Source organism: Meriones unguiculatus, chromosome 6 (assembly GCF_030254825.1).
Source record: "Meriones unguiculatus strain TT.TT164.6M chromosome 6, Bangor_MerUng_6.1, whole genome shotgun sequence".
Classification (NCBI taxonomy): domain Eukaryota; kingdom Metazoa; phylum Chordata; class Mammalia; order Rodentia; family Muridae; genus Meriones; species Meriones unguiculatus.
Window position 1 is genome coordinate 112,742,235 of NC_083354.1, and position 26,730 is coordinate 112,768,964.

At 43.7% G+C, this 26,730-nt stretch overlaps 1 protein-coding gene across 4 annotated transcripts in view; it reads left to right on the forward strand.

Annotated features, from left to right (window-relative positions):
- The first annotated feature begins 1,000 nt into the window (after window positions 1–1,000).
- The window catches only part of Cpa6 (carboxypeptidase A6), a 286,143-nt gene continuing 260,413 nt past the window's right edge, over window positions 1,001–26,730 (forward strand). The window contains exon 1 of one of the 4 annotated variants that reach the window (XM_060385867.1): window positions 1,001–1,485. In XM_060385867.1, the coding sequence (XP_060241850.1) occupies window positions 1,370–1,485 (116 nt within the window). In that variant the 5' untranslated portion in view covers window positions 1,001–1,369. The remainder of the gene's footprint in view (window positions 1,486–26,730) is intronic. The other 3 variants (XM_060385866.1, XM_021644441.2, XM_060385868.1) reach the window with 3 other exon arrangements.

Genomic DNA, 26,730 nt, shown 5'->3' on the forward strand with positions numbered 1-26,730 from the left:
CCCACAACGTGGCTTTTCTACGTGAGTAGAAGCACATGGCTGCAGAGAAAATTCAGAGCCAACTCTTTTACTGCAGCCATGGGAAATTTCCAGCAGGAAATGGCTTGCTCAGAGGTGTCTTGATTGGTGTCCTCTACCCCCTCCCTCCAGAGGCTAGGGAGAGAAGAAAGAGCAGGGCTCATTCTACAGCCAAGGTTTGCCACTACTCACAGTGTGGCTGAGGGGCCACCTCTTTGAAACACCTTGTAAATGCAGAATTTCCAACATCAGCAGCAACCCCGTGATTTTTATGTGCTGGGAGTTAGAAAAGCCCTGCCATAGACTGGCTTGGTGTCAGGTTGTCGGAGTCACTGAGGGGAGCTTCCTGTTATGTGCAAAAGGTCTCCAGCCACACCCTTCAGCACTGGAATTACACACCTGCACCCTGAGGACTGGCCTCTACACAGATGTTGGAGATGTGGACCTCCAATGTCTAAGTCCTCATTCTTGCCCAGGAGGCGCTTCATCCACTGAGCCAGCTCCCCAGACACTGGAGGAGCTTTGTCAGGGAAAAGACCCCATCCTTCTGGATTCTGATTGAAACGTTCAGCCTCCCTAAATGATTTCAATTGTGCAGCCAAGGTCACGAAGCCCCGGGACGCCTCCTAGTTCCCCAAGAAACTGCTCAGGCCACAGATCTGGACACTGCTCTTGCAGAATGAATGCTGAGAGGTCCTGACAGCCCAGCTAAACCTCTGCTTGCCCAGGTACAGCTACAAGCAGAATGAGGCCAGCCTCTCACACCCAGGCGCCTAAGCCTCCTTCTGCACACGTGTCCTCTGGGGCTGTTCACTGTGGTTTCCAGTCTGGGAAACCCGTGTGGAAATCTGTGTGGTAGAACGAACCATTAAGCCTGGAATGCTCTCTGCCGGCTTGTTGAATTCATCTCCTACGTACTGTTGGCAATTAAGATAAGGTCCCTGTGCTGTAAAGTTAGCAGAGGAATAAAGGTTGTACAGAAGACTCCGTGATCTCCAACAGGCAAACAGTCAAACCAAAACCGGAGAAGGGTTACCCACGGGCTGTAGCACCCTGCAAAGCCCGCCTGTGAGTCAGCTCGGGGAGGCCCAGCCCCTTCAGGAGAGCCTGATTTAGGATCAGCCCCTGCTTCCAGGCAGGGCTGGGCTGCTTCTCCTCATAAGACCTGGTCTTAAGAGCAACTCCCCTTCTCCCCAGCTGCCTAAAGTGTCACAGTTTGCTCACTCCCAAGCCTTCTCCCCCACCCCCTTCCCAGACAACTCTCTGGTGAGCAGGGGGGTGTAAGCCACCTCCAGCTTCTCCCTCTGGTGAATGCTGTTAAGCAACTTCCAACTCCTCTCCTTGCGACGACATGAAGTTCCCCGGGAAGCCCAGGAGCCACAGAGCTGCTTTTCTGCCTCTCTGCTGGCTCCTTTTGAAGATCCTGCAACCAGGACACGGCCACCCTTACGACAACCGCTACGCTGGGTAAGTGGAGCCGGCTTCATGCCCTGCAAGGCTTGGACTTGTCTTGCATGAGGGGGTTGCAGAGCTCTGATGTGCCTTGCCATTATGCTGTTGCTGCCTGTGGTTTCTGTGTGACTCGGAAGGCTTTCTATAAAATGTGTAAACAGCATCCAACATTTTGGTTCAGCTGGCTGACAAAGTGTGGTAGCAAGGGTCTGGCTATCATACTGTTTAGAGCGTCCCAACCCCAGCGGTGGCCTCAAAGTTCAATGGGAAAGTGTCTCTGGGGTGCTGTGGCCAGTCTCTGCAGTCACTGCATTGGTTGATGCTCGGCGTAAAGGATACTGTTGTACCACGTGCAGTCTGACCTGAAAATTAAACAGCCTCCTTTAGAACCGTGACCTCGGGCGGTGGGCTAAAATTCACCAGCGACTAATTTAAGAACCGAGTGTGATTTTTTTTTTTTTAATGTTAATTTCCCAGTGATTGTTAGATATTTCAGACCTGGGCAGTTCAAATACAAAATAAGCAGAATTTTTAAAAAGCGGAATAAGGGTAGCTGACTGTAAAAATGCTGGCATTTGTTAAGGGGAGAGAGAGGACCATAGTTTGCTCTTCTCTATAGGGTAGCCGGCTCTGAGCTGGCAATCCGGGAGGCCCAGAGCTGGGACTAAGGAAGTGCGTTCTTATTATCCTGAAGGCTTGTGGCACAGACAGCGTGTGTTTGGCTCAGACTTACAGAGTGCTGTTCTTTAAATCTGGAAATTATAAGATGCCTGCATTTTACAGGGGAACCGCAAATAGATCCTCTGGCTCCACTGCTTAAAACCACAGTGGAGAAGTGGCCTCACTGTACCACTCAGTTATCTCCAGTGAAGAGCATCTAACGTCCCAAAGAAAAGTTGCTCTTTTTAGGAATGCTATGTGAAGCTCGTGAGAGCCTGGAGCACAGAATTGCGTTTCTCTCTCTGCCCAGGGAACTAGACACTCTTAGTGATCTTCCAAGTACAGGACTTACAGGGAGACGTTCCCAAGCGTGCTTTCAGCGGGAGAGGACGCAGGATTGAAGGAGAGGTGTTCGGTGGGATAGAGACGGGAATATGAATTTTTTTTTCTTGAGCCACAGAAGGGCATTTACATCCAAGAGGTTCTATCTAGTCTTCTGCACAGCAAGGCCCAGGCTTCACATCCTGCCATTTGTCATGTGCACACACTTGTTAGAGGTGTGGGCAGAGAATGCTTAACAGCCGACCTGCAGCCCAAGGTTGTGGAGGAGTCAATCTGACCCTTCTGCTGACGTCAAAGCAGACAACCAACATATATCACCAGTTTAGATGCGCTGCATGTGGTACAGGCCCTCACTCCTCCGCTCGGCTATGGCACTGGATATAATTACTTCAGTGTGGGGCGCTCATTGATAACAAGTGACCAGGCTTGCTTCAGCTGAGCAGGTGTGCGTCCTTCCCCGAGCACCTCTGGGTGTAAAAGTAGGGCCAGCCAACATCTTTTCCAGAAAGAGTTTTGAGCAAATGGAGCCTCTTCCGGGGGAGATGGTCCTGCCTCCTCTCTTGCCGTGCGCTGAAGGTAATAATCGCCATTTGTCTTAGGCTGCAACATGATAAGATTGTCCCGGCTGAATAAATTACCAGACATCTGAAAGTCGGAAGGACGAAAAGTAAGCTGAGAAATGAGGAGCTGAAGAATTTCTTACTACCTGTCCATCTTAAGAGAAGCCTGAGGCCCCTTGAAAGTCAGAACTATTCCTAGTATTCTGACTACTGAAAACTAACTCACCTTCAAGAGTTAGATTTCTCCAACGTCACCCTCTCATTACCAAGGACTGATGCTTCTCAGATTTGGGAGTGTTTTGCTTTGTTCACTTTTGGGAACCACTTTCTACATGTTTGGCTCTTAAGGGATCAAGAATCTGGTAGGAAAATGGTAAAATACCATCTAGTGTTTTCATTGTCTTTGCTTCTGCCTGTTTACAGTGACCGTAAACTGCCTCACTGTTACCCCTTCCTGGGTTTCGTTGATTTTCTTGTTAATAATTATGGGACAACCTTATTCCTTGTGCTATGCTAAAGAGATTTGGCAGGTCTTGCCCGAAAGCCACGCTATGTGATTGTCATCTGCGGCACCCTGAGCATGAATAAAAATTAGATCATTGAGGGAAAACAGCTTGCCCCTTCGGAGCAGCTAATGAGCAACAGGTCCTCACTACACAAACAATAACATGTGAATAGGGCCAGTGTGTATTACAGGCTTCCTTGAAGTGTCGAGGAAATAGGTTTTAAAATGAGTTAGAGAAACTACAGGCCTACAGGGAAATTTGAAGACAAAGGCTGAGACTTTTATGGATAACTATATCAGATCACACATCTACCAGGGAGATTTGGAGACATGGAAGACAATAAAGCAAGCTCAACAATTTGACTTTCAATAATATTATTCTACCGCTGCTAAGTTAGCGGAGGGCTGCAGGGGCTGACAATGCCAAATCAGACTTTTCCACCTAAGGGTGCTGTGTGTGTGTGTGTGTGTGTGAGAGAGAGAGAGAGAGAGAGAGAGAGAGAGAGAGAGAGAGAGAGAGAGAGAGAGTCTAACACTCATTTAGGAAGAAGTGGTGATTTCATCTTGTTTTTGGAAAATGATAATTTCAACAATAAAGGAAAAGTGCAGATTACGAAAGCAAAGTTGGCAGTTTAATCACAGCTACCTTCTCTCTGGGGTGGGGGTGTTGCTGGTGGTCAATCATCATTTGCACTGCAGCTGGAGCCCAGAGATAATGGAAAGCAGCTCCAGGGAGAACTTCAGGTGCTTTAAAGATGAAAAAAGTAATATTGCAATGTCTTTGACCATGGCCCTTCATCCTTATGATAAGTACTATTTGAATGCTCAGTGTGTGCCGAGAACACTGACCAACAGTGAATGCCTTGGAAAGTTGCATATTTGTGAAGAGACTGGCCCCCACACAGAAACTGTCCAGAGCGTAGGTGCTGCTGAGGATAAGCAGGCTCTGATGAGAATCTACATGGCATGCTCAATGTACCAACGCAGAGGGCTAGACATCTCTTCTCAGGCTCAGCCCATTCCGCTCTCCCAGGACCGCTGTGTCTCCGCTGTTGGTGCAAAGAGGCTTCCTACCACACTGCATCTCAAACTTGAACCTAACTGGTTCTGGGTCTACTGTCTGTGGGCCTCTGTGCAGTTCCTTTGTGGACATCACTTCACGTTCAAAGCAGCTTCTTCTGCTCCTCTTTTCCTTTCTCGGGGGAGCAGCTGGGATGAGGTTGCAGTTTCCTTCATGACTCTGTATATCTGGGACTTCTTAGAGCGGCCGATGTGTTCTGATGAGTCATTGCTGAAGCCCCTGCTCACCCACCCCTCTACTCGTGTGCATCTGTTCATGGTTCTATAGTCGCCTGTGGAAACAGGATAAGGGGTTCCAAGAAGAAAGAAGGACTTCTTAAATCCTTTTTGTTCCTCAAAATCCTGTGAGGCCTGGAGTTTGGTTGTGATCAGTCAAAAAGAAAATGATAGGAAACAGAGTAGCTCAGGAGAGTAGGCCAGCCCCAGGGACACGGTATATGTTTCCCCCTGCTCTCTTTGGTGATTCCATCTCTCAGCAGTAGCTTTGCCTCCTTTTGTGTTTCTTTGAATGCTCTGATATTTAGGAACCCAGGGCTCGAGTATAGGATGTCAGGGACCTGAGAGTTCCTTCTGGGCTGGTGGTTAAAAGTCTTTTTAGATTGGAAAGACTCAAGTCTCCACTTCTCTAGGACTTTGCTGGAACAGTCTCATTTGTGCATAGTGTTCTGACGTATTAATTGACAATGTTCTCTTCCTGTCGTAGAAGAGTCGCCTTAGCATTTGACACTTTTGTTCTTACACCATTGGCTTCCTTAATAGGGTTACCTGCATTCCCTCAACTGTCTTCTTGTTTCATGTCTAGAGAACAAATTTGTGTGTAATGATCCCATTCCAGTGAAAAAAGTACTTTATGTGTTCCTTTTTCTCCAGCTACTTCCAGCTACTACTTCAATCTGGGGTAATCTTCCCATGACCGACAGGCCTCCAATCCTTTCTCGTACTAATGAGCTTACTAAAATAACACGTATGTTATTCTTTTGCTCAAAGGCCAACTTTGGATCTTAAGTGCTGCTTTTGCAAGCCCAGATTTTCCTGCCTGACTCCAAGGCATCTATAATTAGACTTCCTCTGCTTCATCCTCGCTCAGAGCCCCGCCTCTCATCAGAGGAGTAGAGTTGGAGCACTACACACGCTTGTAGCCATGGAAGCAGGTAGACCTGAAAGCCTAAGGCAAGAAGCAGCCCTCTCAGCTCATGAATGAAGTGTGCTATCTGTCTGCGACACTAGAAAGCACACGTGCTGAGTCAGTTGTATTCCCCCACAAAGCGGTGTGCGCTTAGTTTCCATTACCTTCTAAAAGTTCTTTTTCCTCTCTCTGCCTTAGTTAGGGTTTCCATAACAGACAACGTAACCAAGGCAACTCTTAAAGAGGAAAACATCTCCTTGGGGCTGGCTTACCATTTCAGAGGTCTAGCCCATTAGCATCATGGTGGGACACATGATGGTGTCCAGTCAGGCATAGTGCTGGAGAAGGAGCTGAGAGCTCCACATCTTGACCTGCAGGCAGCACAAGGAGCCTGTGTGCCACACTGGGCGTAGCTTCAACTGTGTGGGCATGGCTTCACACTGGGTGAGCTTCAGAGCTCACCTCCACAGTGACATAGCTCCTCCACCAAGGCCACACCTCCTAATGGTGCCACTCCCCAGGAGCCAAGCATTCAAACACATGAGTCTCTGGGGAGGCCATGCTTATTCAAACCACCACCCTCTCCTTATATTAACGGTAGAGTATTTTTAGTTCTGCTATGTGCTGGCTCAAAGCAAAGCCCCTAGGAACTGACTGGTTATCAACTCATATTGCAAAAGCTTTCCTCACTGCAGTATGCTGTGCATTAGGGCCTCCTGCCTTGCTTGCTAAAGATTCACAAGACTGCAGCTCTCTAGTCCTCTGAACCAGTGATTCTAAACCTGTGGGTCATGACACCCACAGGGGTTGCATATCAGATTATGATTCATAACAGAAGTAAAATTACAGTTATGAAGTAGCAGTGAAATACTTTTATGGTTTTCATGGGGGGAGGGGGTCCACCACCACAGGAGGAACTGGATTGCCTCAGAGTTAGGAAGGCTGAGAGCCACTGCTCTAAACTGAACTCACAGACTATGAGGATGCTTTCTCTGCTCAGCCAGCTAGTAGAAAGAGGAGTGTATCTAATATACTTTCTCCTCAGAGCCCAATCTCACATAGATCCTTTATTTTATGGTACCAAGACATCTTCTGGGTGGTAGCATAAAGCATAGTCATTTTCATCTCTTGGAAAAGCAGCAGAACTGTTAATGTCCCATCACTTCACAGTTAAGCTTAACTGGCTACCACGCACTGATGTTTCTGTCTTATACAGAATTATAAGCTGAGAACTTGGAATTGCAGCAGAGAAAATACAAGTTCTTTGGGTAACTTGCTTCCTAGAGTGTTCATTGTGATTAATCAGTAGGTAACTAGTTTACTGGCTTAGAATTTGATTTGCTAAGTCTATGCCATTCTATCCTGCCAGAGGCATCTGCTTCTTCATGGTAAAATAGACTGCAAAATAGAAGGTTCCAGGAGCATGGTCTGGTTACTGTCATAAATTCTCTAAAATTTGTTTCGCTGCACGAGAAAATAAGCTTCTAGGTGGTTTCCTTCAACAAAATCGCCATCTTTGCTCTTTTTCAAATTTTTGAAAATAGTAAAACATTTTTTAATGTCTATTTTAGTATGTCATTGGGTTGCTTTGCTTTTGTTTGTTTGTTTATTGCTGTAGCAAGGAACCTCTACCCTTAATAGCCTAAATAAGTTCATTTTGCACGCATACGAAAATCCAGAACAGCTATGAATAGTAGGAAGTACCAGAAATCCAGGTCCCACGGTCGTCCTGCAGCTTTGGGTTCTGATTAACACCCAACCCCCAAATATGGCCCAGGAAGGGGGCTTTTGTATCACAGTGCAGCCAACAGGAGAGTGGAAAGGAAAAGCCAACATCCAGATGTTTGACCTATGCTCCCTATGGGCTAGAACTGGGCAGATGGTGTGGGTACACGGGGGGGGGGGGGGCTTTGAAGGATTGTCATTAGCCGAAGGCACGCGTTGAGGGAAACCAGCAACAGTTCACAGCAGTCTCACTGACACCTGCAGCCCATTCTCCCTTCAGCTTGCTTCTCCACGTGCATTTTCACCCTTTAAAGTGATGGAAAATGCCCGTTTTTATTTTACAAATGCTCTCTCCAAGCCGTAGGATGACAGAACTATAGGAGACAGGAAAAGTCATAGCCAGGTCTTCCTGGTTAATACCTGAGAGAACAGAACTCCAGGAAGGGTTTGTAGATCGAGGGTGGGGTGAGGATTAAACCCCAGGTCAGTGGCTCAGCGTTCCTCACAGTTGATCCTGTAGCATTTCATGACTCTAGAAGTTCACCTCAACCTTTCCTATTTCCTCGAATTACTGGCTGTGATTTGGCATATGATTTGGCCAAGCTGAGGAGTCTTTAAAGAAGGGGATATTTCAGTTCTATAAATATTTGTAAGCTGCCTGCCTGTTGCTAGTCTCAGACCATAGAGATGAAAGAGCAGTTTGCACACACTACATAATGAATAACTCAAGTAGGTAAACATGGAGCTCCAACCTAGAATCCCCGTCCCCACAGAGAAAATTCTTTGTGTCAAATGAGTGTATGAGGGTCATCTAATCCAGACTGAAAAATGGAGAGAAGGTCAAAGTTTATTTCTCAGCTGTGAGATGTTTCTTGAAGGACAAACAGACATTTGGGTGGATTATTAAACGTGTTAAATGTGTAAGGCACGCCGCCTTTTCCTTTTAAATGTTTGGTATTGAAAAGGCTCAGGAGGGGGCTACAGCTGGGATACAAAGTGAATAAACTGTAATTAATATAAAAATAAAAATTGAAAAAAAAAGACCAACCAGTAGACATCTGAAGAAGGCTTTCCAGGCATGGTGAACACTTTATTTCAATGAGCTCCAAGGTGAGGTCTAGATAACCAGAATGATTTTGCTTCTCTCTCTGTGAGCAAGACATAAGCTTAGCTAAGGCCGCAGATGCAGGAGAAGGAATGACATATTTGTGATCTGTCACACACGATTTTAAATCTCACCTAATGTGACAGACTACTAATATGTTTCCAGCAGGGAATTTAGACGAATTTTTAAAGGAAGGTTCCCTCTGGAATCCCCGAGAAGGAAGATGTAATGTAAAGGCCGATGGCCATCTACAAGATAACTAAGATCATAATGATGGTAACATGAGGCTACTACAATGACAAGGAGGGAGAAGCTGGGACCAGTTAAAGAGCCATCCAAGAGGTAGAACCGTTACAATTAGGTAATTAGATAGATAAAAAGGAAAAGAAAGTGTAAAATGTTTCACATTCAGGTTTGTATAACTGGAACAAAATCTTCATAGAGAAAATAAACTTAAAGTGCCCATTTTTATTCCCAGATGATATATAGGTTTGAAGCTTAAGAGAGAGACAGATACAGAGCGACAGGGAAATAAACTACTAAATGATATGCAAACAATGTTTTTGTTTTTTTAATTTTTTTATATTAATTACAATTTATTCACTTTGTATCCCAGCTGTAGCCCCTCCTTTATTCCCTCTCAATCCCAACCTTTCTCCCTCATCTCATCCCATGCCTCTTCCTAAATCCATGGATAGGTGAGGTCCTCCTCCCCTTCCCTCTGACCCTAGCCTATCAGGTCTCATCAGGACTGGCTATACTGTCTTCCTCTGCGGCCAGGTAAGGCTGTTCCCCCCTCAGGGGAAGGTGATCAAAGAGCCAGCCACTGAATTCATGTCAGAGATAGTCCCTGTTCCCATTACTAGGAAGCCCGCTTGGATACTGAGCTGCCATGGGCTACATCTGTGCAGGGGTTCTAGGTTTTCTCCATGCATGGTCCTTGGTTGGAGTATCAGACTCAGAAAAGACTCCTGGGCCCAGATTTCTTGGTTCTCTTGCTCTCCTTGTGGAGCTCCTATCCCCTCCAGGTCTTTCTATCTCCCCCTTCTTTCATAAAATTCTCTGCACTGTGTCCAAAGTTTGGCTGTGAGCCTCAGTGCCCCTGATTTCACCTTACACCCATCAGAATGGCTAAGATCAAAAATTCAAGTGACAATACATACTAGAGGATGTGGAGAAGGGGAACCCTCCTCTGTTTCTGGTGAGAATGTAAACTTGTACAACCACTTTGGAAATCAATCTGGCTCTTTCTCAGACAGTTAGGAATAGTGCTTCCTCAAGATCCAGCTACACCACTCCTAGGCACATATCTAAAATATGCTCAAGTACACAATAAGGACATTTGTTCAACCATGTTTGTAGCAGCTTTATTCATAATAGCCAGAATCTGGAAACAACCCAGATATCCCTCAACTGAGGAATGGATACAGAAATTGTGGTACATTTACACAATGAAATACTACTCAGCAATTAAAAGCAAGATCATGAAATTTGCAGGCAAATGGTGGGAACTAGAAAAGACCATCTTGAGTGAGGTATCCCAGAAGCAGAAAGACACATATGGTATATACTCACTTATAAGTGTATATTAAACATATAATCTAGGATAATCATTCTAAAATCTGTGCACCTAAAGAAGCTAAGCAAGGAGGATCCTGGGTAAAATTATCAATCCTCACTCAGAAAAGCAAAAGGGATGGACATTGGAAGAGGGAGAAAACAGGGAACATGACAGGAGCCTACCACAGAGGGCCTCTGAAAGACTACCCAACAGGGTATCAAAGCAAACAATTTTTAATCATATGGTAGAAAGAACACCCAGGAATTGTGCTTTGACATGAAAAATACCAGGTAAAATGTTGGAGCAGAAACTAATAAAAAGAAAAGGTCAGAAAGTAAGAAATACAGAAAATGACAATCAAAGGAAATGAATATTGAGTGTCAAGAGAGGTCAGCACAGCCAAACATGAGGCAAAGCCAGGAGAACCCCTCAGAAGAAGGGGAGGACAGATCCTAAGAGCCAGATGGGCACTGGGCACCATGAGAACACGACCCACAGAATCAATTAAGCAGGGCTCACAGAAACTCACAGAGACTGAAGCAACAATCCCGGAGCCTGCATGGGTCTGCACTAGGTCTCCTGCATGTGTGCTGTGTTTGTATAGCTTGGGGTTCTTGGTGTATAGCTTGGTGGGACTTCTAAGAGTGGGAGTCGAGGGTATCACCTGGGACCATTTTCCTCCTTCTTTATTGCCTAGACTAATCTACTAATCTTGGGATGAGACTATGTGCCTGGCTTTTTTTTTTTTTTTAATTTGTTGTGCCATGTTCGGTTGATATCCCTGAGAAGCTTGTTTTTTGAAGGTGAGTGGGGGAGGAATGACTTTGGGAGGGGGCAGGACTGGGAGAATTGGAGGCAGTGGAACTTGCAGTCAGGATGTAAAGTATATTTTTTTGCAGTATATATTTTGCAGTCAGGATGTAAAGAGTATTTTTTTTAATAAGAAAGAAGTCAGTTACCCCAGTTATTGCCAGGTGGTACCTGTTGGTTTTCATGAAGGAAACCATGTGTAATGTCATCAAAGATATTTGGTGAAATGGCTGAAGAACTAGAATATGCTGAAGACTCAATGGAATGTGAAAACAAATAGCGTTGAGTGTGGACAATAATTTCAAGTGGCTTATCTCTGAAAGGAAGGCGGGCTCAGCGGTGAGGGGTTCAAACTCAGGCTAAAGGAGAGCCCTGCTATTTTGATATTATTTAAGGAAAGAACAGTGTGTACTTGTCTCTTGCCAGGAGGAATAAAGAAGAGGAGGGTACAGAAGAGTGAAGAAGAGGGAGAGGGAAAGTGATGGAGTGAGATCTTGTTGGGACAGAATACAGATGTCCCTTCTTTTTTTCTACAAAGTAGGGAGTGGTGTCCTAGCTCTGTTAAGGTAGAGTGACTAGGAGACCCCAATAAAGGAGCAAGGATTGAGTGAGGTTCTGGATGTTACTGAGGTAATGACACTTCTTCAGAAGGATCGCCACTGATGATAAAAATGATAGTTCACAATAGAACTGTGGCTACAGCCCATGGATTTCTTCCGGATAGTTCCACGTAACTTCACGTGACAGCTAATGTGACCCACAAACTATCCTTCTGCTTATGCCATCTTCCCAGAAGGACGAGGATGGGGGTTTAAACACCCCTGTATGATGTCACAATGTAAGTCTAACAGGATATCAGTAGCCACCAAGTCCCCATCCATTCTCTGCCTTTCTTTTCTCTGTGTCTGGGAGACAGACCTCTCAGCCTAGGTCTGGCTACTTTTTCCATCAGGCCAGTGGCGGCAGGAAGAGAGAAAGGTCGGAGTACTTCTTCCTTGTCTCTGCTCTCTGGCTTTGTTTGGTGCCACCGTCTGATGGAAGGTAGCTGGGTCTTCTTTGAACATCTGTTGCTCACAGCTACCTGCCAGAGTCCAGCTATCTCTGCTTCTAGGGTATAATTCCTTTGTTCCTCAGACCCAGGGACCACTCCTGTTTGTGTGCTTCCGCTTCCCTGGACTGCCCACTCCTATCATGCTCCCGTAAATGGTCATGTTATTATATAACGTTAATTGACGATCTGAGCAGAATTTCCCTTTTCTGGGGAAACACCTGGAAGTGAAGGAGCATGCGTGACTGCGCACACACACACACACACACACACACACACACACCATGTTTAAAGATTTCTGTTAGAGCAGTTGGGGGGGGCTCTGAAATGAATGGAAAAACAGAAAAGCTAAAAACATAATAACAAGGCAAGAAGGGAAAGGAGAAGACAACCATTAATTTCCATTTCTCTCCCAGGGGAGGAATGGCATAGTCCTTTGTAAATCAACAGAAAATGCATGGTGTTATATTAGATGTTATGTTAATACTAATTGAAAAGGCTCTCGTGCAAGGCTCATCTGGTTACAAAACTGACTGTATTTTCTTCCACCTTTCTGAAGCATTAAATAAAAGACTGTGAACATCTTGATTTCTTCTTAGAAGGAACTAGAAATAATGTCTCCTAGTCCGTCTCCCAAATTCTCGTCCCCAACCCTATCTCCTTCCACACACTGACTGCAGATCACACAGTGGCCATCATTCCTTAGCACACATGGGTTAAGATCTTTAGTATGTCTGTCTGTCTCTTTCTTGCAGAGGGAGAGTGTGTGGCCCTTTCTAGCCGCTGAGGGCTTATGATTTAATTCAACAGTCTAGTGGGGAAAGATAAAGGGAGGAAAAGAGAGAGGGCTGGAGAGAGGAGGTAACATATATGAGCAAGTAATCAAATCAAAGGAAAATGCTCATTTATTAGGAGTCCACATACTCTCCTTGGCTTGTCTCTTCTGTTGTTTTCTCCACAAGCCCACCTTGGACTTTTATGTTATTTTAGTCTTACGTTACCACCTGCTGCATGAGGAGGCTTTCAGGGTGTCACACCCTGACAATTCCATATGGAATTGTCAACTTGCTGAATGGGTGATCTCATTGGCCATATTTTCATTACCCTATTTTGCCTTTCAGAATTTCTGAATCTTATCAGGGTAACTCATGAATCAGATAAATGTCTGTTAAGTTCCTTTTATGGTTTCACAGATTTGTGAAATGTGGCTTTCTCTTATCCATCATGATCAAACGGGATGTCTGATGGCGTGGTAACAGCACATCTGGTGTCAAAATCGCTAACCGTCCCAGAAGTTGGAGGCCTTTGAGATCTCCCAGGATAGCTTACTTGCAAGTTTCAAAGCACTTAGTTTACGGGGAAGTGAAAAAGGGGATGTAGGAGAACCAGTTCTCCTAAATTTTCAGACCTCTGAAAAATACAGAGAGATGGCAATAAGTAATAACTAGAAAATCAATATAAAACCAGATTTAAAAAAAAAAGACTGGGAATTTTGATTATTGTGACTCTCTGCATAAAATGAGGATATTTTTCCTTTTGTCCATAAAACTAGTTTGCTGAGGTAGTGACTCTAAACATCTCCAATTACTCCCACCCTTCCCAGTATCTTTTCTATATTAGTTACTTTTCTTGTTGCTATAACCAAATACCCGACAAAAGAAACTTAAGGAACAAAAAATTTATTTTGGCCTTTGGTTCGAGGTTACAAACATTCTGGCAGGGAAGGCATGAACTCAGGAGCTGAAGAAGCCGGCCACACTGAGGAATGCCAGTGAGGAATCAGAGGCAGATCAATGTTTAAGTGCTGTTCACTTTCTTTAATTCTTTCTATTCAGTGTAGAATCCCAGGCCAGCCCCATTCACAGTGGCTCTTCCTTCCTCAGTTAAACCTCTACAAGTGCTGCTGACATAGCCAGAGGTGTGGCTCCTGGGTAACTTTAAATGTAGGCAAGCTGGCAATGGAAATTAGCCTTCCATTTTGGACCCCAAACCTTTTACTAAGAAAGGGAAAGAAGGGGAGGAAGATGGAGAGGGAAGCAGACAGGGAGGGCACATGGAAGGGGCGGGGCAGAGAGGGAGTGAAACAGACAGGAAGGGTACACATATAAACAAGGAATGAAAATGTCAGTATGGTAGCTCAGTGTGTTCCCTTGACTGACAAGATGGAGAGTCCCAGCATTTCCTGCGTCATCTCATTCCCATCCCTCCCGCTATGAACTATAGAGGCACTTTATCTCTTCTCTTCCTTCCAAGGCTCTCTTATCCTTTCTGTCAGCACTACTGATAGACAACCTGCACATAACAGGCTGATTTACTGCCAAGAAGAGCCAGAAGAAGTTAGATACTAAAAAGGAGCCCTGCTTCAGGTACTCGTGAATAAAACAAAGTCTCTTGGGGGGATTTACATTCTGAAAGGATGATTGAAAATTAATAAACCATGGTGTTGAGTTCTGATAAGGGCTATAGAGAGAGATAAAGTGCAGAAGGGGGATAAAGACTGTCAGGAAGGTTGATGGGGGAATAAAGAGGGAAGCCAGGAGTAATACAGCTAAAGACAGAAGTTTCTAGGCCTGAGAAAGTGTGGAGTCTCTGTGGCTTGACCTTGAACAGTGCCTCCAGCGAGCAGCATCACCTGGGAACTTGTTAGGATGGAAGGTTCTGGTCCGGAAACCTCTCCAGCAAGGAGTGCTGGGAGTAGTGCCAGGCAACCTGCCCTTTAAACACCTAAGACTGTGATTAAGCAACGGTTTGAAAAGCACTGGAGAGAGCGAGAAGCAAGATGCCGTGAGTGGGCTACAAAGCAGGACCTTCCCTTTAGGAGAGCTGTATGTCACTCATTTTTTGGTTGCTACTGCTATTGGCTAGATAGCCATCTACTTCCCTTTATCTTTGTGAACTGCTCAGAACCACACACAACTCTTTTTCCTCAGTACACTTTGATCAACCTTCAGCCATCTACACCTGTCCACCATTCATGATCCAGGTCAAACAATTTGTTCTCAGCCAGCCAAGTCTGTGATGGCACCAATCAGCTATGGTTGCTCACCTAAGAGTTTTTAGCACCCTCTCTATACTGTATCCCACTGTCCTACCCAGGATCTGTATCACTGTGTGATCGTGCTCTACATTCCATTAGGCGAGAAGCAAGTGCGGCCTGAGATGCTGTCTCCTCTTCTGTATTCCCACAGACCCTGACAAGTATTTGACATGTTCAGTAAAAATTAGGATGGATGGATGGGTGGGTGGATGGATGCATGAGTAGGTGGGTAGATGGATGGGTGAATGAATGGGTGGATGAGTGGATGGATGGATGGATGGATGGGTGGATGGATGGGTGGTAGATGAAAAGAACAGAATACAGAGGGATAGAAAAAGGTGGTCATGAGATAGAGGAAGAAACAAATTTTGAATCAAATTGCAGACACTGCCAGATGAACTTCTGTGGCTGAGCAGCAGTGAGAACTTGAAAGCACTTGGCTCAGTGGCCTCTGTAGAATGTGGGAATCCAGAGCTGATGCCTCTCTGGCCGTGTGGGGTTCACCTACCTCCTGTCACTGGACTTTCTCTGTACATTGTCTTTGAGGCCTTCTGCTCACACCCAGACTTGGTGTCAGGAATTTTGTTAAGCCCCTGGGTGCTTAAGATTGCCTGGAGCAGCACTCTTCTTCTGAGAGAAGATCTCTGAGGCAAAACCACTGTTCCCTGGCTGGGGCCAAAAGAGGAGCCAGTAAACAGCATGTGTGTAAGCCAATGCCTTTGCTTCCTTTGGTTTGATTTGGCTTCCTCTGTTTTGTTCTTTTTTTTAACGCCATATTAATTATACATAATAATGGTTTTACTGTGGCAATTCTAGACATGTACGTAATATATTCTAATCATACTCATTCTCTGATTTGACTTTTTTGAGACAAGGTTTTAATGTGTAGTCGAAGCTGATCTTTTACTCTCATTTGTCCTGCCTCAACCTCCAGACCATTGGGATTAGAAGCAGTTAGATTATACATGGCTTTAGCCACTGCCCTTTATCAATGTAAATAAATCTACATTATTTTGTCATCTAAAGAATATGTGTGAAAAAAAATAAATTAAAAAAAAAGAATATGTATGACTTCACCTGAAACTATAGACTGCTGCTCAGTCAGTTCTCATTTGGGAGATCATGGTTTTGTCATTGTTGTTTGTTTTTTTCATTTTAAAACAACATTAACCAAAGTCTTTTTAACATCCTTCAGAAATCTATTCTCTACATTCTACTCTTTTTTATTTCTTTAGATGCCCTGATTCAGGAAGAACAAAACTTGCTTGCAGGCCTACACTTAGCTCCCTAAGCTAGATCCCTGAATTAATTTCAGGTACCACAGAATTAGGATTGTTCTGAATGTGCAGGCAGAGTTTCTTTAAAATAAGCTTGGGGCGAAAAGCCAAAGAGCTGATTAAAGAGAGGCCTGCACATTTGGTGCAGAAGCCCTAGGCTGATGCTGATTCTTGATGCTAATTCCTGGCTGAAGCTCAGCGTGCTTCCTGTGACGGTGGTTCTGCAGAATCCTGAGCTCTCCGATGTTCATAAAGCCAGCTGACTCCGGGGAGATGGGCCTAAAAAGCGTGGAGGAGGGGAGGGGCTGAAGGTTGGGCTGATGACCAATGGCCAGTGATTTAATGTCACACCCACATAACCAGCAGGAGGCCACTTTTCAGCATGTTTCCTAAGCGCTGTATCTCTCCCTACCTGCCATTACCATTAAATGCAATGCAGTTGACAGGCTCGTGCAATCTAAGCAGCAATTCCCAGCTCCTACACCGGGTAGAACATCAATATTATTTGTGCATTTTATCTAGCCACAAGCAGGGGATACGGAGGTGTCCATTGAATAATTTGGCTGGGCCTTGCATGCTTATCTTTCTCGCCGCTGATAGAAGCAAATGAACATTTTCTGTCATAACTCTGTCAAAGCATCACTTAAGTTCCCTCTGAGCTCTCAGGATGTTCCACATAAGCACTCATCACTTTGTATGACAATTATTTGTCTACTTTTCCTAACTATATGGTGTCCTCTTTGAGAGAAGGGGCCCATATTATTTTCTCTCACATCCAGTGTCTCTGAAATCAAATACATGTTCTCCTGCTCTCCACTAGCTACAAACTACAATAAATTGCCCACACATATGTTTTAAAATCCAAAATTACCACAGTTTCAGATGTTTCAATAATATAGCTGTTAATTCTGAATAATAAGCACATTCTCTCTGGCTGTGGAAATGCTAGCAGCTTTTTTTTTTTCCCATTAGAATAGCAGAGATCTATCAACCTTACAGAGCACACTGCTAGAGCCACTGGAGGTTGGATGTGTAAATGAAGTCTGGAGACTCTGTTAGTGGTGCAGATTGATTGAACTTCAGGATTTAAGAGCAGGACCAGGGAACCTGCATTTCTCACAAGTTCCCAGGTGATGACAAAACGGAACCAGGCTTTGAGTACATTATTGGGCCACGGAGGAGAAGTCCAACAGGTTCAACACCAGCACCGCGCTGCCGCTGAATCTCTGTTACTTAAATGAGTCATTTGCCCTTTCTGAGCACAGCTTTACTGTAATTTCCAGAGATCACTTTAGGCAGCTTGTCTCCTCCAAATCCCGTGTCCATGATCTGCCCCAGGGTCACGTCACGTCTGACATACAGTCAGAATCCATGCGGCATGGAGAAACACCCTCCGAGTGCCTAGGTTCATGCCTCAGCTCTCCCACTGACTACCAAGGTGACCTTGGAGAGAGTCTATCTTTCCATGCCTCAGTTTCTTTAGTTATAAACTTGAACTATTATTGACTGATGCATTGCTGTGAATTCTGACTAACAAACACATTTTCTCTGTCTGTGGAAATGCTAGCAACTTTTTTTTCATACATGTTAAACGCTTAGACAGCAGATTGATATTTGTAAATTAACAAATATGAACTATTTTGCACATTAATAGTCTCTGTAGTTTTATTTGTGAGATGCTTTTCTAGTGATTTCTTTTTCATTTTTAATATAATTTTTAATTTATTTTTATAGTAATTATAGTTTATTCATTTTGTATCCCAGCTGTGGCCCCCGCCCTAATTCCCTCCCAATCCTCACCCTCCCTCCTTCATCTCCTCCCATGACCCTCTCCAAGTCCACTGGTAGGGTGGTCCTCCTCCCCTTCCATCTGACCTGAGCTTATCAGGTCTCATCAGGACTGGCTGCATTGTCTCCTCTGTGGCCTAGCAAGGCTGCTCCCCCTCAGGGGGAGGTGATCAAAGAGCCAGCCACTGAGTTCAAGTCAGAGATAGTCCTTGTTCCGATTACTGGGAAGCCCACTTGGATACTGAGCTGCCATGGGCTACATCTGAGCAGGGGTTCTAGGTAATATCCATGAATGGTCCTTGGTTGGAGTATCAGACTCAGAAAAGACTCCTGGGCCCAGATTTCTTGGTTCTCTTGCTCTCCTTGTGTAGCTCCTGTCCTCTCCAGGTCTTACTATCTCCCCCTTCTTTCATAAGATTCCCTGCACTCTGCCCAAAGTTTGGTTATGAGTCTCAATAGTGAGATGCTTTTCTAAGGGTGAACAGCATTAGCTATTCTGGTTTTACAGTAATTTACTTTACATATGATATTGTCACTGTACCTGGCATGAAAGCTCCAAAATATTGTTCTTTTTTTTTTAATGGCCAGGTGATTTTATTATAGATTTTGCTGTCCCTATACTTTTTTTTCTCCAATTTGCTAGTTGTTCTATATGAAGCATAATTTTTTTATATTTAAAGAAAAATAATTTCAAGCATGTATAAATTCTCAAAACAAAACAAAATTCTAAGGCAAATTTTTATCTTCTAGGTATTCTTTGCCAAAACTGTCCTAGGGGCTTTGCAAATAAGAATCAGGAGTCAGTGTATTTAATAATACAGGAACCAGCAGCAAGCTAATGACAAAACAAACAAACAAACAAACAAAAAAAAACCCAAGTATGTCCTTTACTATCCCTTAGTGCAAATGAGCTTGTTGGGCATGCCAACAGAGCATTAAATCACCAAAGCATCTGCCTCGGTGGATGTCACTTAGGCCCTGGGGGGATGTGTAAATGAGCAAACAGGGCTCAAAGCCTTTCAGCTTAGACTGATGCCAGAAGCAGCCACATCGTGCTGATACAGGTACTTAAGGAGATAGCTTTCAAATGACAGTCTTCAGTGGTCTCAAACAATGGCACTATTAAATCTATATTTGGGTTTTTGTTTAGAAGAGAAGGAGAGCACTGGAAATGGCGACACCAAAAAAACCCAATCCATTACACTTTCACAGGTATTTCCCAATAACAGATATTTTTCCCAGCCTGAGCCAGCCCATTACATTTTCAGAAGAAATACAGGAAAAAATACTTGTCAAGAGTTTCATGCACCATCAATTTCTTTTTTAAGCTGCAGTAATAGAGATTGTTAGAACATAGTACAAGTTGAATGTCTTGATTTCCACGAAATCACCTGAGAATCATTTTGTTCCTGCTTCTACGGGAGATGGACAGAGAGGGGTTTGTCTGAACACAATTTCTATTATATTGTTCCATACTCTAATAAAGCCCCTCATCTTAAGTTATATCGAAGTCTTTGCCACTCGTTTGGTATTACATTTGATCAGTGGCTTCCTAATCCAGTACTCACAACCTCAAAACTACAAAGAAATCATTTGGAGATCGATTACAAAACCCTTTTTTTATTTCTTTGAGTTAAAGAATGTTGCAAAGTATTCATTATGCTTTCTCTTGCTTTGTGGTAATTTGCAGTATAACTCTAGATAATCCATTGACACCCAGAGAATAGGTGACCTCTAAAAGTACAATAACCAAGAAAGCATTATAGGTGTACACTTTCTTACCTCCTCCTCACTTTATTTTTGTGTGTTGTGACACACAAAGTTATACACAGCTGAGAGACTTCATCAACTGCTGCCATGGGGCTCTGAAAACAAGAAGAATGGGCTGAGGAGATGGTCAGTGAAGTTCTTGCTTCTCGAGAATGATGGTCTGTGTCTCTTCCCAGAATGCATACAACACTCTGGGTGTGGAATGACAATCGGCGTGATGTGATGATCCGGGGGGGTATGATAAGCCGAGTGTGGTGGGGTAGGCCTGTAATTTCAGCCCTGGGGATGTGGACAAATGAGGATCCATGGGCCTCAGACCCAGAAAGCTTGGTTGGCACTGCAAACACTGGGTGATGTGAAGATTGACTGAAGAGGAGAATTGAGTTTGACTTCCGACCTCTACATACATAACACACATTTAGATGTATGCCCACACAAATGTATCCTAATTTATGAACATGTACACACATAACCCTAAAAAAATAGAGCTGATGATCTCCAAGCTCCATCAAGTTAATCAACAGTGGCTTATTAGGTCCCCGTATTAACTTATCATTTTTACTAAGCCTCTGTACGTCCCAACGTGTCTGTCTGTAGATCGGGCATATAAAGTCCTAAAAACAAGGGAGTCAAAGACCTTAGCACTATGAATCCTTTTTGTAGGGGAAACTGTCGACCTTTTAGCTGACCTGTGCAGATCTTGTGGCTGGGCTTGGGGTCGGAGGACCTGAGAGAATGGCGCAGACTGCGGTGTGGCGCCGTAGACAGCCTTACTTCAGTTCCAGTGCAGGTTTTGTTGTTGCTGTTTTGATTTTTCAAGACAGGGTTTCTCTGTGTCTCTTGGCTGTCCTGGACTCAACTTTGTAGACCAGGCTGGCCTTGAACTCTCTTAGATCTGCCTGCCTCTGCCTCCCCCAGGAGTGCTGGGATTACAGCGTGTGCCATGGCACCCGGCTTCAGTGTGCTTTTATATGGGAATGTTACTAAGAAAGCAATGGTCAAAGGGAGGTTGTTTGAGTTCAGAAAACATGTAAATAAAAGCCAGTAAACACATACTAAATATTAACAGCGCAGCCCTTTCCCAGAACTTTCTCAGGACAGAGAAATTGAAACAAAATTGCCTGCCATGTGCTATAGATGATATCTGGGTAGGCACGAAAGCAAGGCAGAAAGCCATAATCAGACGCAGGGTACACTGACCAGACTGGGTTCTATAGCTGTGTTATGACATCCAACAAGAACAAACATGTCTTATAAATTGAATTTAAATGTTTGTCAGAGGAGGCATGAAATCACATCTAAGAACAATCTAGGGAACACAATGCACACGAGGTAAAAGGCCTTCTGCCGTCTTTTCCTGGACCCTCTTTCACCGTTCCTAAGGCTTTGTTTACCACGGGCCATTCTTTTGACTGTGTTCTGACAGGGAACAAAGACAGAAAACAAGTGATCAGAGGCTCTTAATACAGAGACGAAACAAACAAGAAAGTTTTCACTTACTAATGCAGTGTGTTTATTCATCATCTGTGTACCAGACACCACTAAACGCTCCAACAAAATACAGGTGTTCTGAGTTTTCACTGAATTTATACTCTGGGCTTGGAGGCGGACATTGATTGCAACCGGGACTGGGATGGTACAGGAGAAACATGGCAAAGTGCTGACAACTCGGGAGGAAATTACATTGGTTGCTTTTTCCTTTCCAAGCAAGTAGCAACTTAGGGGAAGAAAGGTTTGTCGAGCCACAAGCGGAGAAGACCTGGCCTGGGACAGAAAGCAGCCAGAAACGACAAAGTGGGGCTGGGCTCTAAAACGCAAGGCTTACTCCCCTACCGCAGTGACGCACTTCCGCAGGTAGGCTCCACCTCCTAAAGCAGAGGTCCTCAACCTTCCTGATGCTGAGACTCTTTCACACAGTTCTTCAGGTTGTGCTGACCCCCAACCGTACAATTATTTCCGTTGCCACTTCATGGCTATAATTCTGCTACAGTTGTAAACTGCTATGTAAATATTTTTGGAGATAGACATTTGCCTGCCAGAGGGGTTGTAACCCACAGGTTAAGAAGAACTGTCCGAAAGGTTCCGCAATCCCTCCAAACAGCACCTGCTGGAGACCAAGTGTTCAAACACGTTAGCCTGCGGGAGACATTTCACATCTAAAAAGGTAAGAGGATTGTTGAGCAGATTTGGAGGATGAACTAAGATGAGAAGGGTCTTCCTCAGGATGTTATCTTTAAGGCAGAGCCTCACATAAAGACCTAATTGCCAGGTCTTGCTGTTGCAGCAAATGAAAGCTGTCGAGGGAAATGCTGGCTCCATCTCAGGAGACAGGAATAAGAGGGACTTGGTGGGCCTACTACCCAGTGATCATTTTAAATCCTGGTCTTAATGGGAAACTCGGCTTCAGAGCTTATCCTCAGGTTTGTATCCATGTAGTACCCTCGGCTTTGTAAAACACATTCCTGTGAATGTGATGATTTGAATAACATGGGCTGAAATATTTGAATATTTAGTCACCAGGCAGTGGCACTCTTTGAAAGGATTAGGAGGTGTGGCCGTGTTGGAGAAACTGTGTCACCTTGAGATTTCGAATGCCTAATTAAAGCCCGGTGTCTGTCTTTCTCTCCTCCCAAGGGTCAGGATGTAGTTCCCAGCTTTTGCTCCAGCCCTGCCTGCAACCACGCTCCCCGCTATGGTAGTGGACTGACCCTCTGAAAACATAAGCAAGCCCGCAACTAAATGCTTTCTTTTATAAGAGCTGCCTAGGTCTTGGTGTCTCTTCATAGCAGTCAAAAGTGACCAAGACATGCGGTATCTCTGATCTTACTTGCTCTCCGCTCAGTGGACAGCATGCAAGTAGGTATGTGACGATGTGCTGACTGTAAAGGCACCTTTTGGGGAGTGCAGGGGCGACAAGGAATTTGTATTTTTGCTTGTTTTCTTTTTCTTTCTCTTCCCCTTTGCCTTTTCTTAGCAACTGTTGAGAGACCCCTGTAGCAGGATATTCATCATTTGTGTTTATATAATACAGGCTTGCTTTTATTCATCATTTTTCCTTTAACACTTCTGCAAGGCAATGTAAATGACACTAATGGTTATATATCTGCCTACCTTCATCTCCCTTCTTTGTGAAATTCCGATGCACCTTGTTTAAAAATATGAAATATTCCTCCTACTCAAAACAATACAAATGTTCTAGATTTTTTAAATTTTATTTTGAATTGTTTGCATTATTTTTCTTTATATATTTATGTCTATGTAAAAATTTTCTGTATGCGTGTGTGTTGGTGGTGGTGTGGTTTGTGTGTGTATATGTGTGTGTACAGTGTGTGTATGTATGTGTGGTGTGTGTATGATGTGTGTGCGGTGTGTATGATGTATGGTGTGTTTTTTGTGTGTTGTGTGTATGTAGTCTGTGTTATGTGTAGTGTGTGGTACATGTGGTCTGTGTGTATATGTAAGGTGTGTGTGTATATGTGTAGTATGTATATGTGGTGTTTGTGTGTGTGTGTGTGTGTGTGTGTGTGAGTGACTGATGTCAGAAACACCAGAACTTTTATCTGAAAGGACTTTACAGAAGAGAGCACTTATAGGAAAAGATAAGTATTTTCATCTCCACCTGCCACATTTTACTCCTAGCGGAATACTATTGTTTTCCACATATCAAACTGGCAAAACTAAAGATTGAAAATAGAGCTGGAGAAGGCATGGAAGAAGTTATGACAGCCCTTGGTGCTGGAAGAAAGATGAAGTTGCTGTAAGTTCTTTGTAAAGTTATCTAGAAGGTCTGTTAAGATCTTTATAACCTCTTGCAGAGAAATCTCATTTAAAAATTACCTGTCTAAAACATGGTTCTCCTCCTTCCTGGGAGCTATCTCCAAGCGCCCACGAAGTCAGGAGGGGCAGGAGACCAGGAACGTGCCTGGAATGGCCAGCCAGAATGGCAGGAGGATCACACACACTCCGGGAACCACTGCAGGGGCTAATTCATTACCTTAATCCCAGAGAACAAAGGCTATATAACCCTTGGGAGTGGGTGGGGGCTCCATTATGTACAAGTGTACATAATTGGTTGGAACTAGGCACTTTTAGGATGCTTCATTTGCGTTAAACGGCAGGCTCCTATCATATGAATGGAAATACAGTACCTAATTATCCTATAGGCACAGGGAGGGGAGAGCTGGCAGGGAGCTGTGCCAAAGGGCATCTTTCTAGAGATACTCTGCAGAGGAAGTGGAGGCAGGAGGCCCTGCTGGGGAGAGGGAGTCCTGCACCTTAACGCCAACATCAGAATGGCTATGTAAACTCGAAGGACTGCAGCCTCCAACAGCAGGGTCCTTCCAGCACAGAAGAATTTATTTATTTACTTATTATTTATTTATTTATGGTCTTTTGAGACAGGGTCTCTCTGTATAACCCTGGCTATCCTGGACTCACTTTATATAGACCAGACTGGCCTCTAACTCACAGAGATTCACCTGTCTCTGCTTCCTGAGTGCTGGGTTTAGAGAAGCATCTCAGTAAGGCCCTGCTAAAAAACTTACTATGTGTGTTAAAATGCTTATTATAGTGTTGAACATAGTGATTTCTAAAATATTAAAAACAAACTCCATCAACAAAGGGCTGATTAAGAAAATTATGGTATATCTATAATATAAAATATTATTAAGCTATTAACAAGGAATGAGGTGTATATTTGAGGACTATTTTTTTAAGGTACATATATGAGGAAAGGGCATATATTTACCTAGAAAGTAAGCATGATATAAAATTTAAAATAAAAAGAAAAGATTAATACATATGACCCTATTTTTAAGATGTGCTAACTTTTACCTTGTACAGATGTTTCTTTGGAATCTTGTTTGTTTTGGTTTGGTTTGTTTTGGTTTGGTTTGGTTTGGTTTTTTTGGAGCAAAGAGGAAATGGTGACCATGATATTTTATAATTTGTTCTTTTAGCATTAAGATGATTTGATATACCAACAAGAGAAATTTAACTTTTTATGTAATTGTGTCTTTTTTAAGTAGACTAGGCAAGCAGAAATTTGAGTTTTGATTTGATTTGTGTTTCTTGTTTTTGTCACTGTGTTCCTGACATCTATTCTAGCCTGTTTTGAAGGAATTAAAAAATGAAATACTCCAAATGTCCCTGAAATAAGGGCATCACAGGACATGATAAGTGTCTCTACAATGTTTACATTTCCTAGCACTAGAGACCAAAATTTCCAGGGTCATAAATTAGTCCTGTCTTCAGGACAATCATTTTATGGCTTAAGAAACATTCTGTGTATGCTGCCATTCTTAGGAACTAGAAACGGTAAGCCACCCTGAATCACAGCCGAGTTTATTTCACAGAATCATCTGAAAGGAAGAGACCAGATCTCCAGGTTCATGCTTCATCGGGATTGAACAAGGGCACACACCAAATGGGCTGAATCGGTGCTTAGAAATTAGACTCAGGAACCTATTGTACTGATTCCTGTACTTCTCATGTTCAGATGATGGTTCATGAACCCTTGGTGAGGTCTGTCAAGTAAGGCCAAGCTGCCCGCTAGAGGCCACATCGGCAGTGGTGACAAGAAGCCTCTGCCATGGAAAAGTCCCTTTAATTCTTGTCTTCCCACATAGCTATCAGGGCATGTAAATTTCAAATGTGTTTGCAATTTTTTTTTCTTTTTTACATTTTTGAAGCCATTGATCTGTGACATGGTATCTTTTGTTAAATTTTTGTTATGGTAACTTACCAGCCTTTTCATAAAATATATGGTTCTGAATCTTCATGGATGGTTATCGTGTGAGCCTCCCTGTTCGCATTCTCATGTAGACTGTGTCATCATCTGCAGACATGATGGATAGGATTTCTTTCAAAGGCAATATTTTTAAAAAATATCCTCAAGTAATGCTGGCAAACATCTTTTGACCCTCATTCCCTCACCTCTTTTTCTGACAAATGGCTATGTGACTTATTTAGAAGTTAAAAGAAAAAAAAATCCATTAACAGAGAAAGGTAGAGATGATTGAATGGCACGTGGGGTATTTCTCTCTCCCTCTAAGGCACCAGATGTCATTCAACAAAGTCTGAGGGGACCATGCGGCCAAATGGGTGTAGCCAGCATGCTCAGCTTTAGAAGGTTCTTGTGCTTATGAAAGGAAGAATCCTGGCACCATTAACTCCATGTGCTAGATTTATGACTTCTTTCTTCGGCCTGTATTTGACTTATTGAATCATGTGTAACGCTCGCTCTTGGTGGTATTTATGGCAACATGTAAGTGGACAAGATGTTCGCTTAGCTTCTAATTCAGGGGCTTGTCACGTAGTAGGTTGAATGGTAAATATTAATAATGGGTGTTAGCTGGTGAGTTTCAGAAGGAAAGACCAATTCAAGTTGATCTCCCTTGAAGGAAAGATGTAATGTACATAGTGGCTTTGTTCTTTAGCAGAAACAGCCAGTGGGAAGGAAAATCTAGAGCACACCTATAATTATGCAGTGGCTGTAAGTCAGAGAAACTAAACTAAGACCTTGGTTCAGAGTACATGATGCAGAGATGAAAATTACTCAAAGGTCTATCAATTTCACCCATTTGCCTTTTTAAATTGCCTGTATCCTAGACATCTGTGGGATTATCCTCCGACTCCTCTGAGCTCTTCCCTTTTGTACCTGTCACTAGACTCCCCTTCCTCCCCACCCCCTCCTGGGGGTGCTTAGTTCATCTCTCAGCAGCTGTGAGTGCTGGGTTCTTTCTCAGAGTCCAATCATTATTATGGCTCTCACTGCTGCCTGGGATATGATGGTGCCTGAGCCTTCATTTCCAGCCCTGGCTCCTTACCTTAACCTCAGTCCCATATGTCCAGTTTCCAGTTGGCTG